This window comes from Mustela lutreola, chromosome 12 (genome assembly GCF_030435805.1).
Source record: "Mustela lutreola isolate mMusLut2 chromosome 12, mMusLut2.pri, whole genome shotgun sequence".
Taxonomy (NCBI): domain Eukaryota; kingdom Metazoa; phylum Chordata; class Mammalia; order Carnivora; family Mustelidae; genus Mustela; species Mustela lutreola.
Genome location: NC_081301.1, coordinates 17,015,833 through 17,038,971, shown reverse-complemented (window position 1 = coordinate 17,038,971; position 23,139 = coordinate 17,015,833). Strand labels below are relative to the sequence as shown.

At 44.7% G+C, this 23,139-nt stretch overlaps 1 protein-coding gene across 3 annotated transcripts in view; it reads right to left on the bottom strand.

Annotated features, from left to right (window-relative positions):
* ASTN2 (astrotactin 2) overlaps window positions 1–23,139 on the bottom strand; it is an 859,033-nt gene that overhangs the window by 428,081 nt on the left and 407,813 nt on the right. For 2 of the 3 annotated variants that reach the window (XM_059142160.1, XM_059142162.1), the window contains 3 exons: window positions 16,538–16,622; window positions 15,443–15,517; window positions 14,518–14,655 (listed from right to left, as the gene is read on the bottom strand). In XM_059142160.1, the coding sequence (XP_058998143.1) occupies window positions 14,518–14,655; window positions 15,443–15,517; window positions 16,538–16,622 (298 nt within the window). The remainder of the gene's footprint in view (window positions 1–14,517; window positions 14,656–15,442; window positions 15,518–16,537; window positions 16,623–23,139) is intronic. The other variant, XM_059142161.1, reaches the window with a different exon arrangement.

The following is a 23,139-nucleotide window of genomic DNA, read 5'->3' as shown; positions in this document are numbered from 1 at the left end:
CTTCTGGGATATGCAGATTCCCTTACTACCTCCTGTCAAGCCTTCCAGGCAGCGTATTCACCCCACTGGACTGGACACCCTTACAGTGGTGGACTCATTCCTCCTACAGCACCTGTGCGACCCCAGTGTGTAAATGTCAGGCACCTTCTGAGGCTGTTCCATTTCCGTGTGGCTAACCCAGCCTTGTTGTACATGGGAGGATGCTGGCAGGGCTAAAAGATGCCCTGGAGAGGAGGAGGGTGGGAGAGATGTACTGAGGACCCTTACTCTGCTCCCAGAACTCTCTACCTAAGATGCCTGGCATGTCAGGTGTCTGTCTAGGACGGGCTGGGAGGGCCGTGCATGCTTCTCCCTTCCCCCCAAAACCATTCTCTCTCATTTCCTTATTCTTTTTTTCCTTAAAGAAAAAAAAAACCAATACTGTAGTAATCTATGCTTATCATTTACTGTCTTCATCTTTTTTTGAGTACACAGCTCAGTGACATCCCGTATACTCACTGTGTTACGGTCCCTGCCATCCACCTCCAGAATTCTTCATCATGGAAACGGAAGCTCGAAACCTCTGTAACAATCACGCCCTCCTCACTCCCCTCTCCACTCAGCCCTTGGCAACCACCATTCTCGTTCCCTCTCTAGGATTTTTGGCTATTCTAAGTACCTTGTAGAAGTGGGGCTGTATAGTATTTGTCCTTTTGTGATAGGCTTATTTCACTTAGTATATCCTGTGGGTTCAGCCATGTAGCAGGTGTCAGAATTTTCTTTTTTAAGGCTGAATAATAGCCCATTCTATGCATGTACCACTTTTGCTTATCTATTCAACTATGGATGGGTGCTTGAGTTGTTTCCAGGTCTTAGCTGTTGTGCACAACGATATGAATCTCTGATCCCTTTCTGAAGCAACGTTGGGTTACATTCCAATGACTCAATCATTATGCACTTACTGAGTAGTTACTGAAGGCAAAGTCCCAAGAAGGGAAGATGGGGTTTGGAAAGAGCATGAATCACAACCCCTTTTGAATTGGCAACATTTTCTTAAAAAGCCTCACGGAGGATCCCTACGATAGTCAAGATTTTTGGTGCCAAACTCATCTTAAGTTGACTCACTTGATTCTCAAAGCGATCTGATGGGATGGGCAACTACATTTATTTTGTAAATATGGAAACAGGCAGAGAAAGGTAAAACAAAACAAAACAAACAAACAAAAACAAAAAACCCTGCCCACACTTACTCAGATGGGGTTGCACTGCTGGGATTTGAGTGAGAGCATCCAGCAGTACAGCCTGGGCCATGAATATCTGGGCTATTGTGAATGAGAGTTCCAAAAAGGCTAGATTGTTATGAAGGTAGAAAACCAGAAGAAATCTTTTCCACTGCTTTTTCTCGTTGCTACTTCCTTTTCCTCCCCTGCCAGTTCTAGGGGATCCTATAGCTCTACTCACCCAGGATTTGTCCCTCTTCTGAAGTATCCGAACATGCCCTTTCTATCCAGTCTTGCACCTTCCATAAGGGCTGGGTGCCTTCTACAGGGTCGAGGAGACAGGATGTAGAACTCAGCAGCAGTTGACCTGACTCAGCAGTTGGCTGGAGAGAGACCAGCTTTCTTCCGCTCTGCCCTTCCCAAAGAATGTGTGTGCCATCACCCCCCCACCCCCTTCTCTGATATTTGGCGTCATTTATGTAGTTTGTGAACCTCAGTGGGCCAATGTGGTACTACCTGAAATACCAAGGAACTCTAGTACTGAGCCTGCACCTCATGAGATAACCACTGAGGAGACTGTGTGCAGACCATACTTCCTGAAGACTTTTGATGCTCCTTAACATCTTAATGTCCTCAGGAACGCTTCTGCCAAGGGAATCAATATAGCAACTTCACTTATCATAGGATTTCTTAAAACTTTCAAATTAGAGAAATCTCCTTTTTTTTTTTTTTTAATTTTGTTACATTTCCTAACCCCAAAGTACTGGTATTATTTGGAACCCCTCTAAGACAAGATGGATTTTTATAATAAACAACAAACACAAAAAGGCAGGAAGTTCTGTAGGGATGTTTGACACTAAGGATATTTATGTGTCAGGGGGTTGGGTGATGCTCAGAGGCAATACCAAAAAATTGTTGAGCAATTTATGGGTAATGTGAAAATATCCCCCTGACTGTGCCACTGTAGCCACATGAACCTCAGGTCATCAAAATGTTCTGTGTCCTTTCTCTGAGGCACTGACTGTGCCTAGAACTGGCTAAGATTCAGGCCTTGACCTCCAGGATCATATACCAGATACAAGGTAGGGGTAGGCTGGGAGTACTCCCCTATAATTAACTATAATGCAAAGCAATAGGCCATCCTATAATCGGCTGGCACAATGGGAGAAGGAGGACATGTTCTGGAAAGCTTGCTCAGAGGAAGTGCCACAGGAAGTGCCACTTCTGCAAGGTTGTAACGGATGAGGTGTAATGTGCCACGCACATGGCGGGCTACAGGGATATGACGACGTTTTAGGAAGAGGAATAACATGGGTGAAGACAATGAGATAGGAAAATGTTTGGCATTTTGAGGGAATGGCAAATGAGGACATGGTGGGACATGCGATCCCAAGGGGACGGTGGCCAGATTCTGAAGTGTTATGTGCCTGGTGAAACGGTTTGAATTTTGATTCTGGTTGAAATGGTTTGATCTTGAAACTGTGGGAAGGAAGGTTGAGGAGCTCTAAATCATTTTAGCAGCAGAGAGGCCCTGACCCAATCTGAGCAGAGGTTGAATTGAGCATGTATGTATATGGGGATCCAGTGGGGACTGAAAGCATGGAGACTCTTTGGGCGGGTCTGAGCCTGGGAGTGTCAGGGAAGATAGACACGCCATTTTGAGGATATTGAAGGCCGAATGGAAAGGTCGTCCATCTGACCCTGAGTAATTTCCATTTCTTCCTCCACGTCAGCCCTCAGCTCATCCTTACCCTGCCAGGGCCTCAGGAGGCTGACTTTGGTGGACAGACCCAATGCACTCTCTTCTCTGGGCTCCCATCATGTCAGCCAATGGCAGGGTTGAGGGCAGGGAACATCAGCAAAAGGTCTAATGGGAAGTGGTGGAGCAACGTTGGGACATTCCTTCCCCTGGTTTTTTTCCTGTCTGTTTCTTGAATGAAGGCCATAGTTTCTGTCAGGCAGGATTTTCCATGCGATTCTTTCTCCAGGTTCTGGTAACTACACCCTAACCTTAACCCACTGACACCAGCCAATCTACTGCATACCCCTTGTTGCTTTTCTAGAATTTCCCCCTGTGAATAGCCCCCTTTTAAACTTTCCCTACCTTGAACAACCCACCTGCTTTTGCTGGGACCCTCTTTGATATTGGTTTCCTTGGTGAGTGTGTGTGGGGGGGAAGTTAAGCCTAATATCCATATCAGTTCATTAGAGAAATATCCTAATCATCTTCCTGACCAGACTGCATTGGTGCATGTATAGGCTTGTTGGATAAAAGGGGGGATTGGGACTTATCTGGCAGAAAAAGATGCACTAAGAGAAATGGGTGATCCTACTCAACTCCAATGAGTGGGTCTTAAAAGGCAAAATGATTGCTTAATTTAGTTTATCTTGGTGATCAGTATCCCTGAGTTGCTGCTTGAGTAATTTAAAGCCTGGCTAATTTAGGTGAAACCAGAGCAAGGATATGAAAGAGAATATTGTGATCCCATTGTGAGAACATGGAAGACAACACATTGGGGGGCCATGAGACGCGTGTAGGCAGAGAGTGGATTCTGTTGACCTAGAACCGTCCATGTAAGGGCATGGGGATGGCAAAAATGACTCAGAAGGTCACTTCCATTGGTGAGCTTATGATTATGTCAACATGCCCTTGGAATTCGAAGATGAAGTTTGAGACCCTTGTAATGTGGGTGGTTTGTTTACAGCTTAAATTAGAGTGTTCCATTTTTAATACATTACAAGTGACAATGAGAGTGCCAGACAGCATCTAGGAAGCACCTATAGGGAGGCCTCAACTCTGCCTCAAGCCAGAAATCTATTTCAGGAAACTTGTTGGAACCAAGATGAAATTATCCAAATATACCCCCCGAGATAACAGATAGATGGATAAAAGCAGATAGACAGAGTACACTCCATTTCTAATTCATCCTCAATATCTCCACCCACAAGACATATCTAACTCCTACATCTCAGTAACCAGAAATCTCTCTTCATTTTACTGGGGGACGCAACCCTCAAGTCATCAGACGTAGAACTGGGAGGACCTCTAAACACCGCCAAGTTCAGAGTTGGCAAACTCCTGACCCTTCTGTCACAACTCCCATCCAATACTGAAGGCTGGCGTTATACGCTGATCATGACCCTCTTCCCAGCTGAGTCTGGTCTGTACCCTCGGAAATCTTTCTACTGTAATATTGTAGGCAGCCCTAGCCCATTAACTGGAGTTTGTAGGTGAGTGAGATGTCCCATAGCTACCATCTGTGATTCAGTCCAGTCTGTAGAGGAGGTGAAGCCCAGGGAAGGTTCTGAAGACATGGACTGGAGTAGATGTCAGTCCATGGTCCTCACCTCCTTGCTTCCATGGCTGTGTCTGTACTTTGTGACCCCACTCCCCAAACAGAGATGGCTCATCTGGAGGGGAGCTCTAACCCGTGCCAGGCCAATAAGGTTTCTTCTCTAGGATTTTTCAAACTGCAACTCACAGAAGAGAAGCATTCACTGGTTGGGGGTAAGAGCACAAAAGTCTGGGGACTCATGGTTCTCATGACCCCTGCCAATGGCAGGAGGGATAGAGGGAGGATGAAGCTGTCAGGAGGAGAGAAAGAAGCCATCATAGGATGAGGCAGAAGCAAGACAGAATCCTCACGTCATGTTATGCCTCAATCCCCCTCCCTCTGTGCCTCAGCTAATCTCCCTCTCTTCCCATGGTACGCTTCCAATACCACTGTCATTAAGCTCATTTGAATTGAGATTCTGTCTCCTGAAACAAAAAGCATGCTAGCTGATAGTAAGCAGAGAGGGTTTCAACACAGGGCAGTAGACGAGGGAGGCATCATGGCTGTCATAGGTTCCTGAGATCAGAGGCTTTGTGTTCAAATCCCACCATCCATGCTGCTTAAGATCTTAGAATGTCAACTCCTCCTCTGTGAAATGGGGGAGGTGGGGACAAAAGGGGCAATGACCTTGGAAGATGGCTCTATAGACCACATATGAGATGTTGTGCAGAGAGCCTCTGGCTGGGCAGGCATGCCCAGTGTGAAGTCAGGACTCAGACCCAGGTATCCTGACCCCCAGCGCAGCGACCTTGCCAAATACTGCACTTTCATGTTTCTCTGTCGCTCTTTTCATCGAAAAAGCCGCAGTCCCCTTTCAACATCGGAAGTCCCATTTGAAAAGTGTTTAACTTCTAATGCAGATATAACAAGTCGTTTCTCAGATTCACTGTATCTGCAAAGCCTTCTATAATTCAACATCAAATATTTATTATTACATTTATTAAAGTTTTAATAATTTAGCATCTCCGGCATGTAAGAGAGAAGCTTAGCTAACTGGTTCCCCTTTATCCAACCTGGGTCACTTCAATATTTATATTCCAAAGTCTCCATTTGAGTTTCATTTAGCAGAGGCTATGTCATGGGCCCTCCGCCTGAGCTCACCGTTGGTGCGAGCTACAGCCTCCCCAGTGGCGAAGACTAACAGAAATCTGGTGCTGAATGGTGTTTGAAGAGATTTACCGAGCCTGGGCAGAAACTCATCCTAATAGACTTCACTTTTATTATGATCGCTAAACTGAAATGGGGGAAAATATATATGTCTCCAGGCTCGCTGGCTGAGTGACAGGCAGCCAGGATGTGAAGAGATGTGGGGATGGAGTAGGTCCATTTGTGGGAGTGTGGAGGCCTTTAAAATAATGCTTCTCATAGGGGCTTCATCCTTCTAGAAGGAGGCAGGGAGGTGGTGCAGGGCAAATGCTAGTGGAAGATTCCATGAACCCAGCTGTGAGTGCCAGACAGACTCACCCCTGCTCCCACATACCCCCTTTTCCCATTTCATATTTCATCTTTCACTAGTATACAGTGGATCTCCACACACATAAACACACACACACACACACACACACACACACACAATGCATGAAATGGTCAACAAAGATGCAGACAGAACATTCAATGGGCCCAGCCCTCAGTCTTACAGAGAGTCCCCCAATCAATAATTCTGAGCAGTCACCAGATAGCTTGAGTCCTGATTTTGCCACTCACTACTCATAATATTTTGGACAAAGAGATTAAATGTTTTGTGCCTCAGTTTCTTCCTCTGTAAATAACAGTGGCCCCATCCTTGAGTTGTTGTGGGAAGTCAGAACTAGCGCATAAAGGGCTTAGACAGGGCGTGGCACAAAGGGTTCAATACCATAGGCATTATTCTTGATGACTGTGGGCTAAGGGTTTAATGGTTATTCAGTTCTCAAAAACATCCAAAGATACACTAGCAATTCTCATTTACATTTATAGGCAGGAAACAGCGACTCAGAAAGTTTAAGTCACTTGCCCAAGGGCAGCTGGTGAGTAGTGGGGCTGGGATTTGAACTCAGGCAGTTTGGCTCCAGAACCCACACTATTCCCTTTGGTCAGTATCCTCTCATCTGTGTTTCAAGTGGGGAAGGAGCTTGCCTACTGAAATTGTCCTGCCCTTTAGGAAAGGACACCCTGTGACTAATCGGTGAGAAGGGGAAGTGGGTGAAGTATGATGGGCTAGATTCTACATACTGAGGACTGGAGAAGCCCATTCCTGTCTCAATGTCCCCACTGGGATGCACTTCAAGGCCATGCATATACACACACCACCAAGATTAATAAAATCTTCTGAGGTTATGAGGAAGGCAAAGGCAAGAAGTCTGAGTCTTACCCACCTACAACAGGAGGAAGGCACCTTGAGTTCTGAACAATATAAAGCCTACATCAAGGGACTCCGCCCAACCTCTGCTTTGCCAGGCCTTCCCTTCCAGGTGCCCCATTGTAATGTGTCACCTGTCTTACTCCTGCCTACGCTCCATATCCCAATGCCCTGCTGCTCTTAACCTCCCCCGCCCACGCAGCCTTGGCCACTGATGGCTACCTGATCCAGTATGCACACCTCTCCCTTCTCTGTACTGCTCCTGTACCACGAACTACGTCTTTTGTCACCTGATCCCACTGCATTGTATGGTTTCTCCCTTATTTATAATATAATGTCTATAAAACGCCCTTATTTATATATAATGTCTATAAAACTTCTAAAACACTTGACTCATTGAATACCGGTTGCATATAAGGGGCTGTACTAGTTACCCTATACTAGTTGTCATCTTCACAACCATGTGAGGAAAACACAACCCTGTCTATCTTCCAGGTTCAGAGATGGAAATGGCAGGGAAGAAGGAAAGTTACTTGACCCAAAGAACTCTGGTCACAGATAGTGCACCAAGATTCACATCTGGCTCTAGAATTCCAGCCCTGCTCTCTTTCTAACTGCTTCTTTCCTTTGAGATCTTTTTATTTCTAGAACCAGCACAGGTTCCATCACACAGGGAAGCATCTGGAGTGCTTCTGTTGAGGGAGTCACTTTAGGACGCCCGTCCCGCATTTCCAGAGCACACTGCATCTGACCGGGGTCCTGGTCTGGGCAAAAACCAGATTCTGGGATCTGGAGCATTCACACAGGAGCTCCTGCAGGGGGCGCACTCTTCAAGTGCCCTGGGGATTCTGCTGATTCTGCCAAGCGAGGTCCACAGAGGAGAGAGAGAGGAGGAGGAAGATAGCGCAGCTTTTCTGTTTCCTCCCTTCTTCTCCCTGCCACTTGGCACCACACTCCAGAGACAGTGAGCCAAAGGCATGCCACTCCCAGACCCCATGCTTTGTCCAGGAGAGAACACCTGTGGGTTTTGTCCAGCATCCATCCACTGCCTGTCCTGATCTCCCTCTAGGGAACCATCCAACCTATACTCTCTCGATCCACGTGGTAAAGTGCCTGCACTCTCGCCAGACTCAAGGGTGGGTCAGTGGCCCAGGTCTGGCTACTTGGAGCGCTCTGCCACTGGTTCGGAATACCGCCAGATGTTGTCAAACAGGATAAACAGGGAATCACAGCCTGGAGAAGAGCAGCATGGAGTCAGGTGTCAGACTCTCTGGATTCGAATCGCAAGTCTGCTGCTTCGGTTGGCAAGTTACGTGACCTCTTTGTGCCTTAGCTTCCTGCTGCATTCACTGGAGCTAATAATGGGTAAAAATTCAATGAGCTTGTTTCAGTAAAGCACTTACAACATTGCCGTCTTATAAGGATACTTGTTATGGTACTTTGGACCCATCCACAGAATCCAGGATGATCAGCCTACCTTACTTAAGGGGCTTAAACCTTTTTTCCAAATAAGGTGGCATTTACAGGTGCTGGGAATTGCTGCTGATACGCTGGGGGGCCTTATCAGTCTCTAAGATTGGAGTCAGAAAATGTGTCTTCCCAACAAGTTTCCAGGTATTCTGATGCTCCCTGGTCCAGGGACCACACACTGAGAACAAGTGACCCCATGACTTCCTGCCCATACTTCCCAGTGTGGCTCAGGGGTCAGTCCTCTGTACGACTTTCCTTTTCATTCTCAGGGGAGCTTACTCCCCTGCACCCCTGTGGTCTTCCTCTGTCCTGATCTTTCCCTCTATCCTCTTCCACTGCCACCAAGCATGACATCTTTTTGTTTGCGATTTTGTCACAGCAAATGCACTGGGATCTCTGTTAGAACATTTTTCTAGCTCCAATACTTAGCCTGGTGTATAGTAGGTGTTCAGTAAGCTCTTAGGGCTTGGAACTGAAAGGCCAAAGGAACAAGGAACCATTCCTAATTTCATTCTGAACTAATTCAATGTGGAAACCATCACCAAGTGAGCGGCGTGAGCGTTCATTCTGATATCCCATTATTCTTTCAAAATTGTGCAGGAATTAACAGTAGTTCATTGTTTCATTTCCATTGATTTGAGATCATAGAAAAATCACTGAGGGGCTCCGGAAGCTGGGCTTTGTGGATGATTATTATTCCAACTATAATAGCTATTCTTGTATCTCCCATAGAAGAAGAATCAGCTCTGGGTGAAATTGTGAAGAAGGCTCAGTGTGTAGAAATAAGTGTTGTTTGCCATGCTTCTCTCTCCACGAGGATCTTTTATTTCATCTCTTAAGTCAGTATCTTGTTCTGTGCTCCTGGCTAGAGAGATTCCCAAAAGCAGAGGTGGGCCTTATTATCTCCGTATTCCTAGGGTACCTGGCACAGTGCCTGGCACACAGGCTTTTAGAATTGAAAGGAGGCCGTATGCAATTTAACTAGCCCTCCCCTGTCCACCTTTGAGGCTAACCTCGTTAGTGTCTGAAAATCTCATTGCCAGCAGCTTCCCGCTGGGACAGGCTGGAGCAAGGGAGCTGTGCCCCTGGGGACAGTTCTCTTCTTTGGCCCTTCAACTCCTCAGACTTGAAAGCCTTCCCTCTTGCCTTAGATACCGCATAGCCCAAATCTCTCCACAATTCAAGGTTAATTGCTAATGTTCTCTCCTGCAAATATGTTCTTAATTCCTTTGGTCAGGAATTGCTTCCTCCTTCTCCAAACCAACCCACCCCCACGCACCCTGTGTGTACTGTCCATGTGCCCCGTCATTCCTTCTGCACGCATATCCATACCCATAAAGCCATCTGCCCTCCCACACCATACCAGACCTTGGAAGTCCCGTTAAATCTTCCTCAAACATGGCAAAGGAATTAATGTGAGTTTTCAAAACTAAGACACTATGGGTTTTAAGACTGGATGTAGCCTTTTAGCAAAAGGAGGAGAAAAGAATTAAAAAGACAGAGAACAAAAATCTGTTAGACTATGCTATGGTAACAACCAACATAATACTAATGCTTCTAGAAAATTCCCCAAGTGCCAACCTCAGTGTTTACAATGTATCATGTCATTTGATTTTCAACACACCCCTGCGTGGTATAATCTTCTGGCTACATAATCCACAAGGAGAAACACATCTCCAGAAGCCTCTTCCATTAGAGTGGTAGCTGTGGGATTTGGACTCAGGCAGTTCAGTTAGGCTCCTGTAGCCTATGCTTTAAAAAGAAAACTGCCTCACATAATAAGCTGTATGTTTAATCAAAATACAGCATATATAGAAAAAAGTATATAAATCGTATCTGTACAGCTTGGTGAATGCTTACCGGTGAAAACACCCATAAAACCACCACCCAGATCAAGAGATCAAACATTGTCAGCATCACATAAACTGCCATGCTTCTCACAAATCACTGCCCTTTCTCTCACCCAAAAGTAATCCTTATCATTTCTTCTAACGGCACAGATTTATTTTTACTGTTTTTGATCTTCACGCAAACACGCTTTTTATGTACCTTCCGTAACTCTGTATTACGTTTGTGAGATTCAGGGACGACTATGGGTGGGGTTGTTGTTCTGGGTAATACTCACCATTAGTAGTATTCCATTGTATGACCATTTCATGACTTAGTTTCTGTTTTGTCGCCGATGGGTATTCATGGGTTTTTTTCCCCACCCTTTTCTGGCAGTATAAATGAATGCTACTATTAGCATTCTTGAATGTATTACTTGTGGTACATATACACACATTTCTGCTAGGTATGTTTACTAGAGGTGGAACTGACAGGTTACACCGTATGTGGCTATTCAACTCCAGGAGATTCTGCCCATATTTACATACTGGACATACTAACTTACATCCCCACTATAAATGTCTGAGAGTTCCAGGTGCTCTACTGCTCACAAAACATTTATTATCATTATTGTTTTAAATTTAGCCACCCAACTGGAAAGAGCCTATATATTTTTTTTTAATTTCATTTATTTATTTGAGAGAAAGAGAGACAGAGACAGAGATAGAGCACCAGTGGGGAGGGGAGGGGGAAGCAGACTCCCACTGAGCACGGAGCCTGAGGCAAGGCTCCATCCCAGAACCCTGGGATCATGACCTGAGCCTAAGGCAGATGTTTAACTGACTGAGCCACCCAGGGCTCCCAGAGCCCATACGTTTGACTGCGAAATGGCTCTGCCTTCCGTAGTGTGAGATTCTGTACTTTTCAAATAACTTGCCATAAACTAAAACATAACAACAACAAAAATCAATAGGCAAAGCATCTTTAAGTTTTCCTTCCAATTCTGTTATATGCTTATCTTTTTCCTTTCTGACTTGGCTTTGGGACAGTCTTTCTTCTGATCTCTTGGTTGTGATTCTCTGGCTTATTATTGGCTATCTATAATTATGATCTATTATTTATTAATTTCTAACACATCATCTGACTGGAACTTATTAATTCTTTAAACACCGATGATCACTTGCCTGGCCAATGTCATGTCAAACGAGCTTTATTAGTGCAGCTTGGAAAACTCAACCTCCATAGCACGATTTCTTTTGAATGGTAATGATTACAGCCTTTTATCCTCCCTTGCAGGGAAGCCAATGGGCATTGGTGGGAGGTGAGATGAAGGTATGACATAAAGGGCTGTCTGCTCTTGCTCGAACACCAGAAGAATGCATGTGGACACCCCTAAGCAGGATAACAATCTAGTGCCCTAATCAAACCAAATATTCTTCAAATATCTGTGTACTTTTTTTAAGGAGAAGCTTAGTGGTTTGTAAAGAAAGGGTTGAGAGGGATTACCCACTGCTGCAAAACACCATCCCTCCCTCCCAACCTGAACAGCTCTATTCTGGCCCCAAGTTGGTGCGAGGGTGTGCTCCATGTAACCAGGCACAACGTTCTTAGCAGGAGTTGAGAAGAAGCATCTTGTTGTTACTGGCTCGTGCCCCTTGAAGCTCTTAACTCTTTCAACTTACTGCTATATTCCTTCCGAAGACATAAAATACTCTCTCTGAAATGCATGCTAGTACTAAACACTTTTTTCAATTTTTTTTTTTTTTTTTTTTTTTTACATTTCCAAAGATGTTTTACAGTCACTACAAATGAATATTCTGGGCCCTATTTTGCCTGGCTTGCCATTCGGGATAATTCAGATTGAATCAGAAAAAGCAGCTGAGTCATGCTGTGGATTATGGTCATTCTCTACAGACCTCCATAGCATAAACCTCCCCGAATCTGCCTTCCCCACCATCACCAGTTTCTACCTGAACTCTACTGTAGTTGGAATTCAATTCAGTGAACCTTGGCATAATGCCAAGGGAAAACATTATATACCAGTGTTTATGTATCTTAAGTTATTCAATCATTACAATTCTTGGGAGATGTTTCAATAAAATAGTTAAGAACATGGGTTCTAGAGCTGAAGAGGTGATGAGTTGAACCTTGGCTTTATCACTTACTGGTGAAGGCATTGCCCTTATGCCTCAGATTTTTTTTTAATCTGGATTAAAATAATAATCACATCACAGCACCCTAAGGGGTTGTTATAAGAATATCATGGATAATGTTAGCAAAATGTTTGGCAGGTAGTAAATAATTAATGGCTAGGGGTTATTATTATTGTTACACTATGTGAAAAAGGCACTATTAATATCCGCATGTTGTTAAGAAAATGGAAAGTTAGCAAGTTGGATTTGGCCAGTCCATACATAGTAGAGATGGAATTCTAAGCCAGACCCATTCAACTCCAGAGGGAGTGTTATCATCAGCCAGTCTAATATTTGTAGCTTCACGGAAACTACAAATTCAACGTCAACAGTACAGAACTCAGAAGAGAGCTAGGGGAGACCTCAATCAAGGTCACTGGGTCTCCTTGAGAGTAGTTCCTCAACCAGATGGTCTTTGCTCCATCTTTGAAAATATGCAATGCAGATAAACCACAGCCCATGCTTTACTGAAGCCTCACTATCCAAAATAGAAATAATAGTAATTTGCCATGAAAATGTGTGTGGTAAAACCACCTTAGTTCTTAATAATTATCACTTCATTTCCTAAGCACTACCCCTTAACAAACTATCTTTTTTAAAACTACCTCTTTTGGGAAATATCAACAACCTGAAAAATCATGCTAGGTTCATCTGTCCATGAACAGTTGAGAAGGTGGGGATAAACAGATTGCAAAGCAGAGACTAATCCAAACACAACCCAAGGTGTTGGGTTTGACAGCTTCCTATCAAGATGCCACAGACATACTGATAACATCCTGATTCAGAACGGCCCAAAGCCAGCGGAGCACAATTGCAAGAAGTAGTGTGGTAAGGCATGATTCTCAGTTCCAAATGAGGGGCTGTTTATAAGCCAATTTTTTTTATAAAATTTTTTTTTAATTTTAAGATTTTTTTATTTATTTGTCAGAGAGAGAGAGAGCGAGAGCAAGCACAGGTAGACAGAATGGCAGGCAGAGTCAGAGGGAGAAGCAGGCTCCCTGCTGAGCAAGGAGCCTGGTGTGGCACTCCATCCCAGGACGCTGGGATCATGACCTGAGCCAAAGGCAGCTGCTTAACCAACTGAGCCACCCAGGCGTCCCTATAAGCCAATTTTAAAAGGAAAATTGGAGGGGCGCTTGGATGGCTCAGTCAGTTAAGCGTCTGACTATTGATTTTGGCTCATGTCATGACCTTAGGGTCATGAGTTCAAGCCCCGTATCAGGCTCCATGTTGGGCATGGAGTCTGCTTAAGATTCTCTCTCTCCCTCTGTCCCTACACATACCCTGACCTCCTTTTATGCATTCTCTCTCTCTCACTCAAAAAAGAAAAAAAAAAAAAAAAGGAAAATCAGAGTCCATTTTTGGTAACATCAAAATTTTTGGACTGCTTCCCCTAATCAAACTGGAAGAGAGGGCACCCAAAACCACCTCCACTAGAAAGCTCCAGAATAGCGATGGGATCAGATCTAAGACCACTAGTTTAATTAAATCAATAAACATCTAGTAGTTGTCCAATATGTACTTGGAACTGGAGATTAGAAATCTAAGTAAGTTATTTGCTTTGACCTTGAGAGATTCACCACATAATGGGACAGAATGATATGTAAGCAACTAATTACAACACAGTAGAGTAAGTCTATAATGAAGTTAACTACAAGGTGCAAAACGTGTAAGAAAAGATGTAGTCTCCATCCCTTCATGAATAAAGAACAAATAAATTTGACCCTGACATCAAGAACCTATGGATTAGCCCAAAGTCTGCTCCCAGTACCAGAGTCATAATAGAAAGCATCTCATTCTCTAATCTTTCACCTTCATGATTCTCCAGTATACTATTAAGTAATGTTCTTTTATAAGACATAATCATTAATAATCCCAGGATGAGCCAGATAATGTGTTAGCCTTGCTCATATTTTATATAAACCCAGAAGGAATGCAATAATGTTGAAATATAAGGCACTGAGGCCCACCAATGGAGCACATTTCTTGGACGGTGAACCTACAGGGGACAGTTCTTCACATCACCTGCTAAGCAGGTGCCTACTTCAACAATACGAGGACCACTTCTTTGCCTGAGTCCCCATGATGCTGAAACAGAGAGGCTTCCAGTGTGCCCAAGAGTCCTCGATATAGGACCCAGGGGATGACTTCCCTACCTGACATCCGCAGGGTCTTCCGTGACGAGCACATCTGTCTTGCAGCTGGCCAGCGGGTTGATGGACAGCTCCACAGGAGGAACCACGAAGCTTTTGCTGACAGGAAGCCAGAGTCCTTGGCCCAAGCTGAAAGTAGACCTGCAATGTAAGAGTTTCCATTGGGGAACTCCCTGGGAAGCAGAGAGAAAAACAGCATATAGGGGCCCCTCTCCCACCCTTCTAGGGCCACTTCTGACCTCCCCACCCAACTGAGTCCCCTGCCTTCTCTCAGGTGCAATTTTGGCCAACCTGGCCCACACCTGGATGGTCATCTCTTAAACCGATTAATCGTTCAGCCCATGCATTGCATTGCCCTGCTGGTTTTCTTTTCCTGACCACCTGTCCCGACTCCCAATAAACTGTGGGCTCTGTGAAGCCAGCGGCCATTTCAGCTTTGCTTTCCCAAGCAATGCTCAGAGCCAACAGGGGCTCTATAAGTGACTGCTAAGTCAGCCGGCACAGTCTGCACAAAGGTGAAGAGCACGGACTCTGAATCAATTTGAACCAAAATCTGATTCCCAGTTCTGCCACTTAATCCGCTGTATGTCTTTATCAGCTGAAGTACTAAGGTTTCACATACCATTCCGTGGAGGTGGCGGGAAGAAGTTCTATGGCTGGAGAATATTTTTAAAGCACTGGACTGGATAATCAGCCATGTCTTCCCCTGTTCAAATATCTGAGTCCATAAGTCTAGATGCCAGACAAATGGGAATTCGATTCCCATAGCAACCCGGGCCATGATGGTCCATTCACGCCCAATGAGAGTTCCTCTGCACTCAGCACAGCCTAAAGCTCACAGGCACCACTGACTAAGGATGCATGACTATGGCTCCCCAGACTCTCCTCCACTCCCCAGCAGCATGTCCCAACAAGACTGTCAACTCACCTGAGAATCTTTTCAGGGGCTTGTTCTCCTGTTACTAGGTCGTAGCCCCTCTCCAGTGTGGTGTAAGGCCAAGGTCTTCAGGAAGAATAGGAGGGAAAGAAAAGGGAACAGGAGATGATATGAGTCAGATGGGATTCACAGAGGGGCACTGCTCAAACGTAGCTTTACAGACAACCAAATTTCACAGAAGTAATTGCATTTGACCCTTAAACAGCACAGGGCTTGGGAGCTCTGACTTCCCACACGGTCAAAAATCTACCTATCACTTTTGATTCCCCCAAACCCTAACTACGAATAGCCTACTGTTTTATTTTGTTGTTGTTGTTGTTAAGTAAGCTCCACAATCTTGCCTATGACCTTGAGACCAAGAGTCATGTGCTCTACCGACTGAGCCAGCCAGGCCCCCCACTAATAGCCTACTGTTGGCTGGAGGCCTTACTGATAGCATAATCAGTTGATTAACACATATTTCATAGGCTATATGTATTACGTTCTTTATTGTTATAATAAAGTAGGCTAGGTAAGAGAAAATGTTAGGAAAAATCATAAAGAAAATACATTTACAGTCCTGTACTGTATTTATTGGGGAAAAAAATCTGCACGTAAGTAGACCCATGTGGTTTAAACTCCTGTTGTTCACACTCACGTATTGGGCAAAACTCTTTATAAGAGAATGTCTCCATCTCACAGAAGGACTCAGTCTTTTAAAGACCACTTGTCTGTTTTTGGAGTTTATGGACGAAAACCCCATTTTCTTTCTGCATCAGTCCAGTGAAGAAAGTGTCCGTTGATTACCTACGGTCTGGGAGGGGGAGTTCAATTTGAGACTTTGTTCTCTACAATAGTCATCGATCGTGTACCTTTACTACTAAATTGTGATTCAGTGGAAAATAGGGTTCATCGCCCATCAAGCCTTTACAAGAACACCACTTGTAGAGAAAAGTTCTCTTTCTGGAGCAGTTTTGTGGCCTGGAGTCACAGAGCCGAGGAGTGGGGACGGCCCTCCACTGCCCCCGTTGCGTGGCCTGGAGTCACAGAGCCGAGGAGTGGGGACGGCCCTCCACTGCCCCCGCTGCAACATCCTTTGCTACTCACCCTTCACTCTGTCCCCAGTCGCTGCGCACACACAGGTGTCTGTGCACCGGGTCGGGGGCGTAGCCTTCGTGACAGCTGCACTCTCCTGCAGGCAAGAAGAGAAAGGGGTGTGTGAATTACTACCTGCCCCAAACAGCATTCTCCCCCTGGCTTCCTTGTTTTCTCAGTGGGCTGCCTGGTTTGAGAAAAGCCCCAGGGGAAGAGCCTGTTCTGGTTGACCCACCACGGAGGTTCCTAGTTCATTCCATTTGTTCATCTGGCCATGGATTCATTCAGCAAGTCCGGACCCTTGTGGGGTTCTCGGGCCCACGCTGAGGATGCAGAGATACGACACTGACAGGCCTCACAGGTTAAGGAGGGGCACAGGAAGTGACCTGGTGGCCACAAATGGAGGTCCTAATTTCAAATATTTAAATGATCATAAAGTACATTCGCACTAAGAGTATAATCAGACAATTGAATTCTCTCCATTTGAATGAACAATTCATGTTCAACCATGAGCCCCAAATCAAATGTCCCCTCCTCCAAGGTATCTTTGATTTCCCCTTCTAGACGGTTTGTTCTCATCTATCATTTCCAGATTTTATTTTGTTGTCTTGGTTAGCTTTCCTTTCCTCCTCTTCCCCCCACCTTTCCCCTCTTGTTCCCTTCTTCTTCATCCATCTTTCCATCCATCTGTCCATCCATCCATCTATCCATTCATGTATCCAGGCATCATTTTATTATGGCCATCTCATATGCCTGATTGCAAGGATGCTTGCTAGTATCCCACACTGCCTTTAGTGTCTTCTCCCTTGGGCCAAGCTCACTTCACGTGGCCGGCCTATGTCTAGTTTCCTTGTACATCTTCAGAGTTCAGAATTCTGGAAGGGTTTTCCAAAGCTCTCTGTCCTACCCTCTTCAATTATCAGTCCTGCTTCACTGTACACTTCTTAAGGTTGAGATGAATAAGGTTCAATTTGTTAATGGCTTTTCCTAAGTTGTATTTGTGGAATGTTGACAGATGCCTTACCAAACATAGATTCTATTTAAAAAGAGAGAGAGAGAGAGAGAAACACTAGACTATATGTAGAGCCAGTGGTATGTGATTCTTCATGAAAATGATACCTAAGAGGTTTCCCAAAACCTATTTCACCTTGGGACACTTGCTGGTGGAACAGGTGGACCTATTATGGACCACAGACCATGTCCACAGCTTAGGAGATGCTGGTAGGAACTGCCCTGCCTTAGCCCACTGCCTAGAACTGAGTAGATGCTCAATATTGTGAGTTGAATGAATAATTAACTATCTGTGATGGCTCATAAATTCCTAGACTATTGCTGTCAGGTTGCCTTCTTTTTTGTCTTCAGGTGATCACGCTTATACACTCATGGGCATACACACACACACACACACACACACACACACACACACAGATGAACCTGCAACTCTTCAAACCTACAGTAATTCTGATTGGCCTTACCTGAGAGTTTTTGAACCATGCTTCCTGGAAACGTATAATTCCGTGGGAGAGAGTTAAGAAATTTGCAACTTTTAGATTTTAATTCCCCCTAAAAATTTTTAAGTCTCATTAATAGTAAAAAAAAAAAAATGAAGGCTAAACGTTCATATGTTACATACTAGAATTTAGGACATGGGAGAGCATAGTCACATTCAGTTCATTTGCCAGGTAAATACATTTTATGCAAACCTCATTTAAAACCACCACCACCAAGCAAGCCCACAAAAATACCTTCTCTTATCATTTCTGTTTCATCGAGGAAGATACAATAAACTAGGAGCCATCGGAACCGAAGAGCTTACAAGCCCATGCTTTCTATAACTACCCATCTTGCAAATTGAGGCTTTTTTTTTTTTTTTCAATCTTGGGTTACCAAAACAAAACACAGCAGGGAATAGATATTAGGGCAACAGAACTATTACCCATAACTCCTGATTTCAAGACGTTTGTATTCATCAACAAACCTTAATGTTTTCACTGATTCACTAAAAATGTTATGTGTTTGACCTTATACAAAGCATTCTGACTGTTAAAAAAAAAAACCCTCTCTAATTTGTTTTATACATTATGATGATGCTTAATCTTTGTAACCCCGGCATCAGCAAGTATCTGGCAAAGAGCCTGGGATTGATAAATGTTGGCTGAACTGAAATGGTGGTAAGGCAGAAGAAGGAGTGAAAGATGGGTCAGAGGTAGCACCGAAAATGTTCAGAATAGGATTGCTGGAAGGAGAGAGAGAGGGGGGATCTACCTTTCCTCTTCTCTGGATACCTGGTAAAGAGAGCATCAGTGGGGCTGCTCTCCGACAGGAATGCTCTCTGTAACTCTCCTCTCCAATAACAAGTTCAAGTCTTCCAACAAAAGTGTGTGCTTTAAGTGTGTGCAAGCTGGTGAGCTGACTGTTGCCCGAGATGAGGAGAATGGAGGAAAGGGGCTGAGATCCTTGAAATCTGGGTGAGAATAATTTACCAAAAAGCGGGTGGGGGTAGGAGTCACTCATGATGTGTTAAAATGGGACAGCCCCATCATGAAATATTCACCACTTTGAATACGTCTAATATTAAATATTAAAAGTCCTGGCATTTGTCCTCGAGGCTCTCAGGGCTGATTTATGATCTGCCAAAACCGCAGACCTCGTGATTCATAATGGAAGAGGTATATGGTTGCCCCTGGTCCAGGGACAGGAAATCAGGCTGGAGTGGGCAAGACCGGACGGGAAAGGAGAGGCTTTCCTCTTCAGGGAAAGGGCACAGCTTGGGTTCCTAGTTCTCCAATCTGTGACTGCAGAAAGGGGCACAGGTCCATTCTCCTCTTCCCCTCCTCTGGGAATAAGACTGAGAATGAGGAATCTGTACAAAGAAAGCGTGCTGGTGTCCTCTGCATTTCTTTCTTCTTTGCTTCCCAGGCAGGTTTCTCAGCTCTCAGAACAGACCATTCATTACTGTCACTCATTATATAACAAATATGTATTTTGGAAATGAGACGCGTCCACCCCGGAGGGCCCTCAAGGCTGCCTGGAGAAGAGGAAGTGAGGCAGGTGGAAAAGAGGGTTGAAGACAGACGGGCCTGTGTTCCAATCCTCCCTTTCTCTCTCCATGGACGTGTGGTCTTGGGGAAGTCACTTCAGCTTTGTGGGTCTCAGTTCTCTCATTAACAGAATGGAAAATGTTAGTAATACCGACCTCACAGAGCTGACTCTAAGAATAAATGGAAGAGTTGAAGGGTGAGGCTCGTGGCTTAGGCAGCCAGTGAGTAGATCCGCAATACGTTTCTCCTCTTTCCCTTTTGTTCCAAGACAGAACTCCGTCTGATATATGCTGGACTCAACTCTAGAGACAGTGAGTAAGTAATCTCCTTCTTGCTGGGCCTTAACTTCCCCATCTGCAAAACGGAATGTTGGGAGTAGAAGTTCATCAATTCTGAGTGCCAGTGAGAATCAGCCTTTCTACATCCCTCAACTCCGTTTTCCGGACACTGTGGGAGAGTTAGCTGTGATCACTCTTAGCAGTTGGGCTGGGTGTCTCCAGTAAGATTTCCATCAATGCCACGGCTATTGGCGTTATTGACTCCCATTTCTTATTTTGCTGGCTCAGCAAACTCACCACTATTTGCAACCAAGCATTTCCTTCTTGCAAGATGCAAACTTCTGATAGCCAGACCTGAGGATTAACCCCTTCCTTCGACGGGTCCTTTCCTCAGCCCTGCCTCTACATACCCAGAGCCGCCAGGCTAGCAAAGAATAGCTTTCTCGGGACACAAGTTTGCATGGTTTCCACGTGCTGACTACCATCACCCAGGCTCCTTTACTCCTGTCACTACAGAAGTTCTCTGAATGAGGGGACTATACGCTTCTTGCTGACTGCCACAGTACCTGCTGTGCTGTCTGGTACATCAATAAATGAAGGGGTATATTTTACAATAGTAATGTCTATGCCAATGGGGGTGAAGAACCCTTTTTTTTTTAAATTTGCCTATTCTCCCCACCAAATTGGGAACTTCCTGTTTGCAGACATCTTTTTATAATCATCCTCATATGCAAGTAGTAAGTATAATGCTGGATGAAGGGTAGACAACTCACTTTCTGAGTGAATGAATGAACAAACGAATGAATATATAAAAACATTGTAGTTTTCACGAATTCAGGCTGAGTTCATTTAGAATAATGACAGTTCTGCTGAGGAGTAGAAGAAACTTTCTTATAACGACGACAGGTATTTGCCAAGGAAATGGAAAGTGTAAGCATGAGTGTTGATGAAATGTCTAAAATAGAATTCTATTTCACATCAGAGCAGAGACAGCTCTTAAAAGGTCATCGAGGTCACATCTTCTCAGCTGCATTGTTCAGAAGGGAAAATACAAGCTCAGAAAGTGAAGATGTTTGGCCAGATCACTAGACTAGCCTCAGGGACAGCCAAGATTAGAACCCAGGGCTACTGGACATTCCAGTAGCCTTCTTCCCACTGCATGGGTGGTCTCAATGCTTCAATACACCTGGCAATATTTTCAAGGATTTTTTTTTCCCCCTTTGTATCCCTCAGACATCTCTGACTTTCCTTTAATGAGAATTTATGACATTTACAAACAGGGATTATTTTTTAATATAATGAATCTGAGACATCCTTAACAGACTGAAAATACACATTTCGATGGGATTGATAATAGAGACCTTAAAAAAGAGTTTAATCTCTTCATTAAAGTGGCTCCCATAAGGGAATTCAGTTAGGTGGATTTTCATCGTGCTAGGTCCTGAAACTCTGTATTATCAGCTCCAGATGAGCTGCACTGGTTTTAAAATATTTACTCTTCATGTCTCCTAGGTCCCATTAGTCGGTTCTCATTTTATGTTACATACATCCTCACTCCAGAAACCCTTGGGTAAAAACAATAAAATCCCTCAATTATGAGCGATCTTGAGTGTGGCTTGTGTGAACTCTTCAAAACCGCTTCACAGTGGACATCGCCTCCATGTCAATCACATAAGATTATGGGAAAGTAGTTCAGAGTGTGGGCCCTGGAATCATCTTGTTTTGGATTCAGATCCTGGATCTTGCCACTTCAAATTTTGCATGAATTTGATCCTGTGGCTTCACCTGTCTGCATCTGTTTCCTAATCTGGAACAACGCTGGTATCACCCATCTGCTAGAAAGATCAGTGATGTCTTTGAAAAACCCGCAGTACAGTCCCTGGCACATTTCTTCTCGCCAAAAACATCATCAATGTTTGTGTTTTTGTAATTATTGTTCCTGGATAGGAGAGGCCAACTTAACATCTTGTTTTGAGTGGAAAGAAAAAGTGCTTTCTAGATGAAAGATGATCGTAATTTCAAGGCAGGGCCTGTGCAAAGCCAAGGGGGTCTCAGTGTCTTGATCTGTGTATTTGGGGCAGCTTGAATGAAATCGTCTCCGAGGTCGGTTACGGTATTCCCAGAACCAGCCAACACCTGACGCCTTTGTTTTCACTCCTCCTGCTGAAGGACACGGGAGCATGAACGAGGGTATCAGCCAGAGGGTACCCCCTCTGTCCGCCACAGCTCAGAGGAGCTCATCACCTGCCCAGGACAGCTAGATAAGTGCAAAGCCTTCTTCCCGAGCCTGCCTGCTGTCCGGCTCCTCTCCTCCTACCTTGTCATCCTCTTACGATTCCATTTTCACTTGCTTCTGACTCAGTCATCACTTATCATCACAGGCCAGGGACACTGGCTGCTGTTCACTTTCCTATTTATTCTTGTCACTGCAGCTTGGAAAGATATCTCCCTGGGCCCTCAGAGCAATAAGCGTGCATGGCATCCGTTCTTGTTCTGACTCTGAGCAGTCCACTGTGGGCTTCTTCACTGCCAGCTCTGGCCCTGGAGCTCAACCCAGGGCCAGGCATGCAGTGCGAGGGGCATGGGCTGAGCACATCACTGGGAGCCTGCTTCACGTTGGAGTGGTGGAAGGCACCCACCGTAGGTCACTGTGGGTCATCTCACAAGTCACACCCATGACTAGCACCAGGAGGAAGGTACTAGCATCCTCATGGTAAAATAAGGAAACAAAAGCTCAGACTCAACTTGTCATTTGTCCGAGATCAGAGTCAGGTCTTCAAAACGCGTGCTCCCTCACATCATCCCAAACATCGTAACAACAGCCGTGACCACCAGGACAAGAGCCAGGATGGCCGCCTGTAGTGTGACAAGTCTCAGTTGCTAGACAATAAGCATTAGGAAGATGAGGAATCTCTGATTCACTCACACCGAAATTCACATCAGGCTGATTTCTAAAACCCAACTATAACTAAAGATTAGAAATCACTCTTCCAAACACCCCCTGTTCAAATGTAAATAGTTTATGTGTGGATTACACTGAATCCTACATAATGAAGGTGGATTTCCTGCTAGTAAGGCTGAGCTGCAGGGGAAGCATCATACGTTCTAATTGAGCACCTACTCTGTGCTGACCTCGCTCAAATCACTTTTGGTATCTATGATAATACTGGGAGAATGATGATGTTGGTTCCACTGTGAAAACCATGAAGCTGAGGTCTGGAGAGGGTGAGTAAGCTGCCCAGGGTTGTGAATATCTAAGCCCACGCTCCTTCTGAGACCCGTCAAGCTTTGTGAT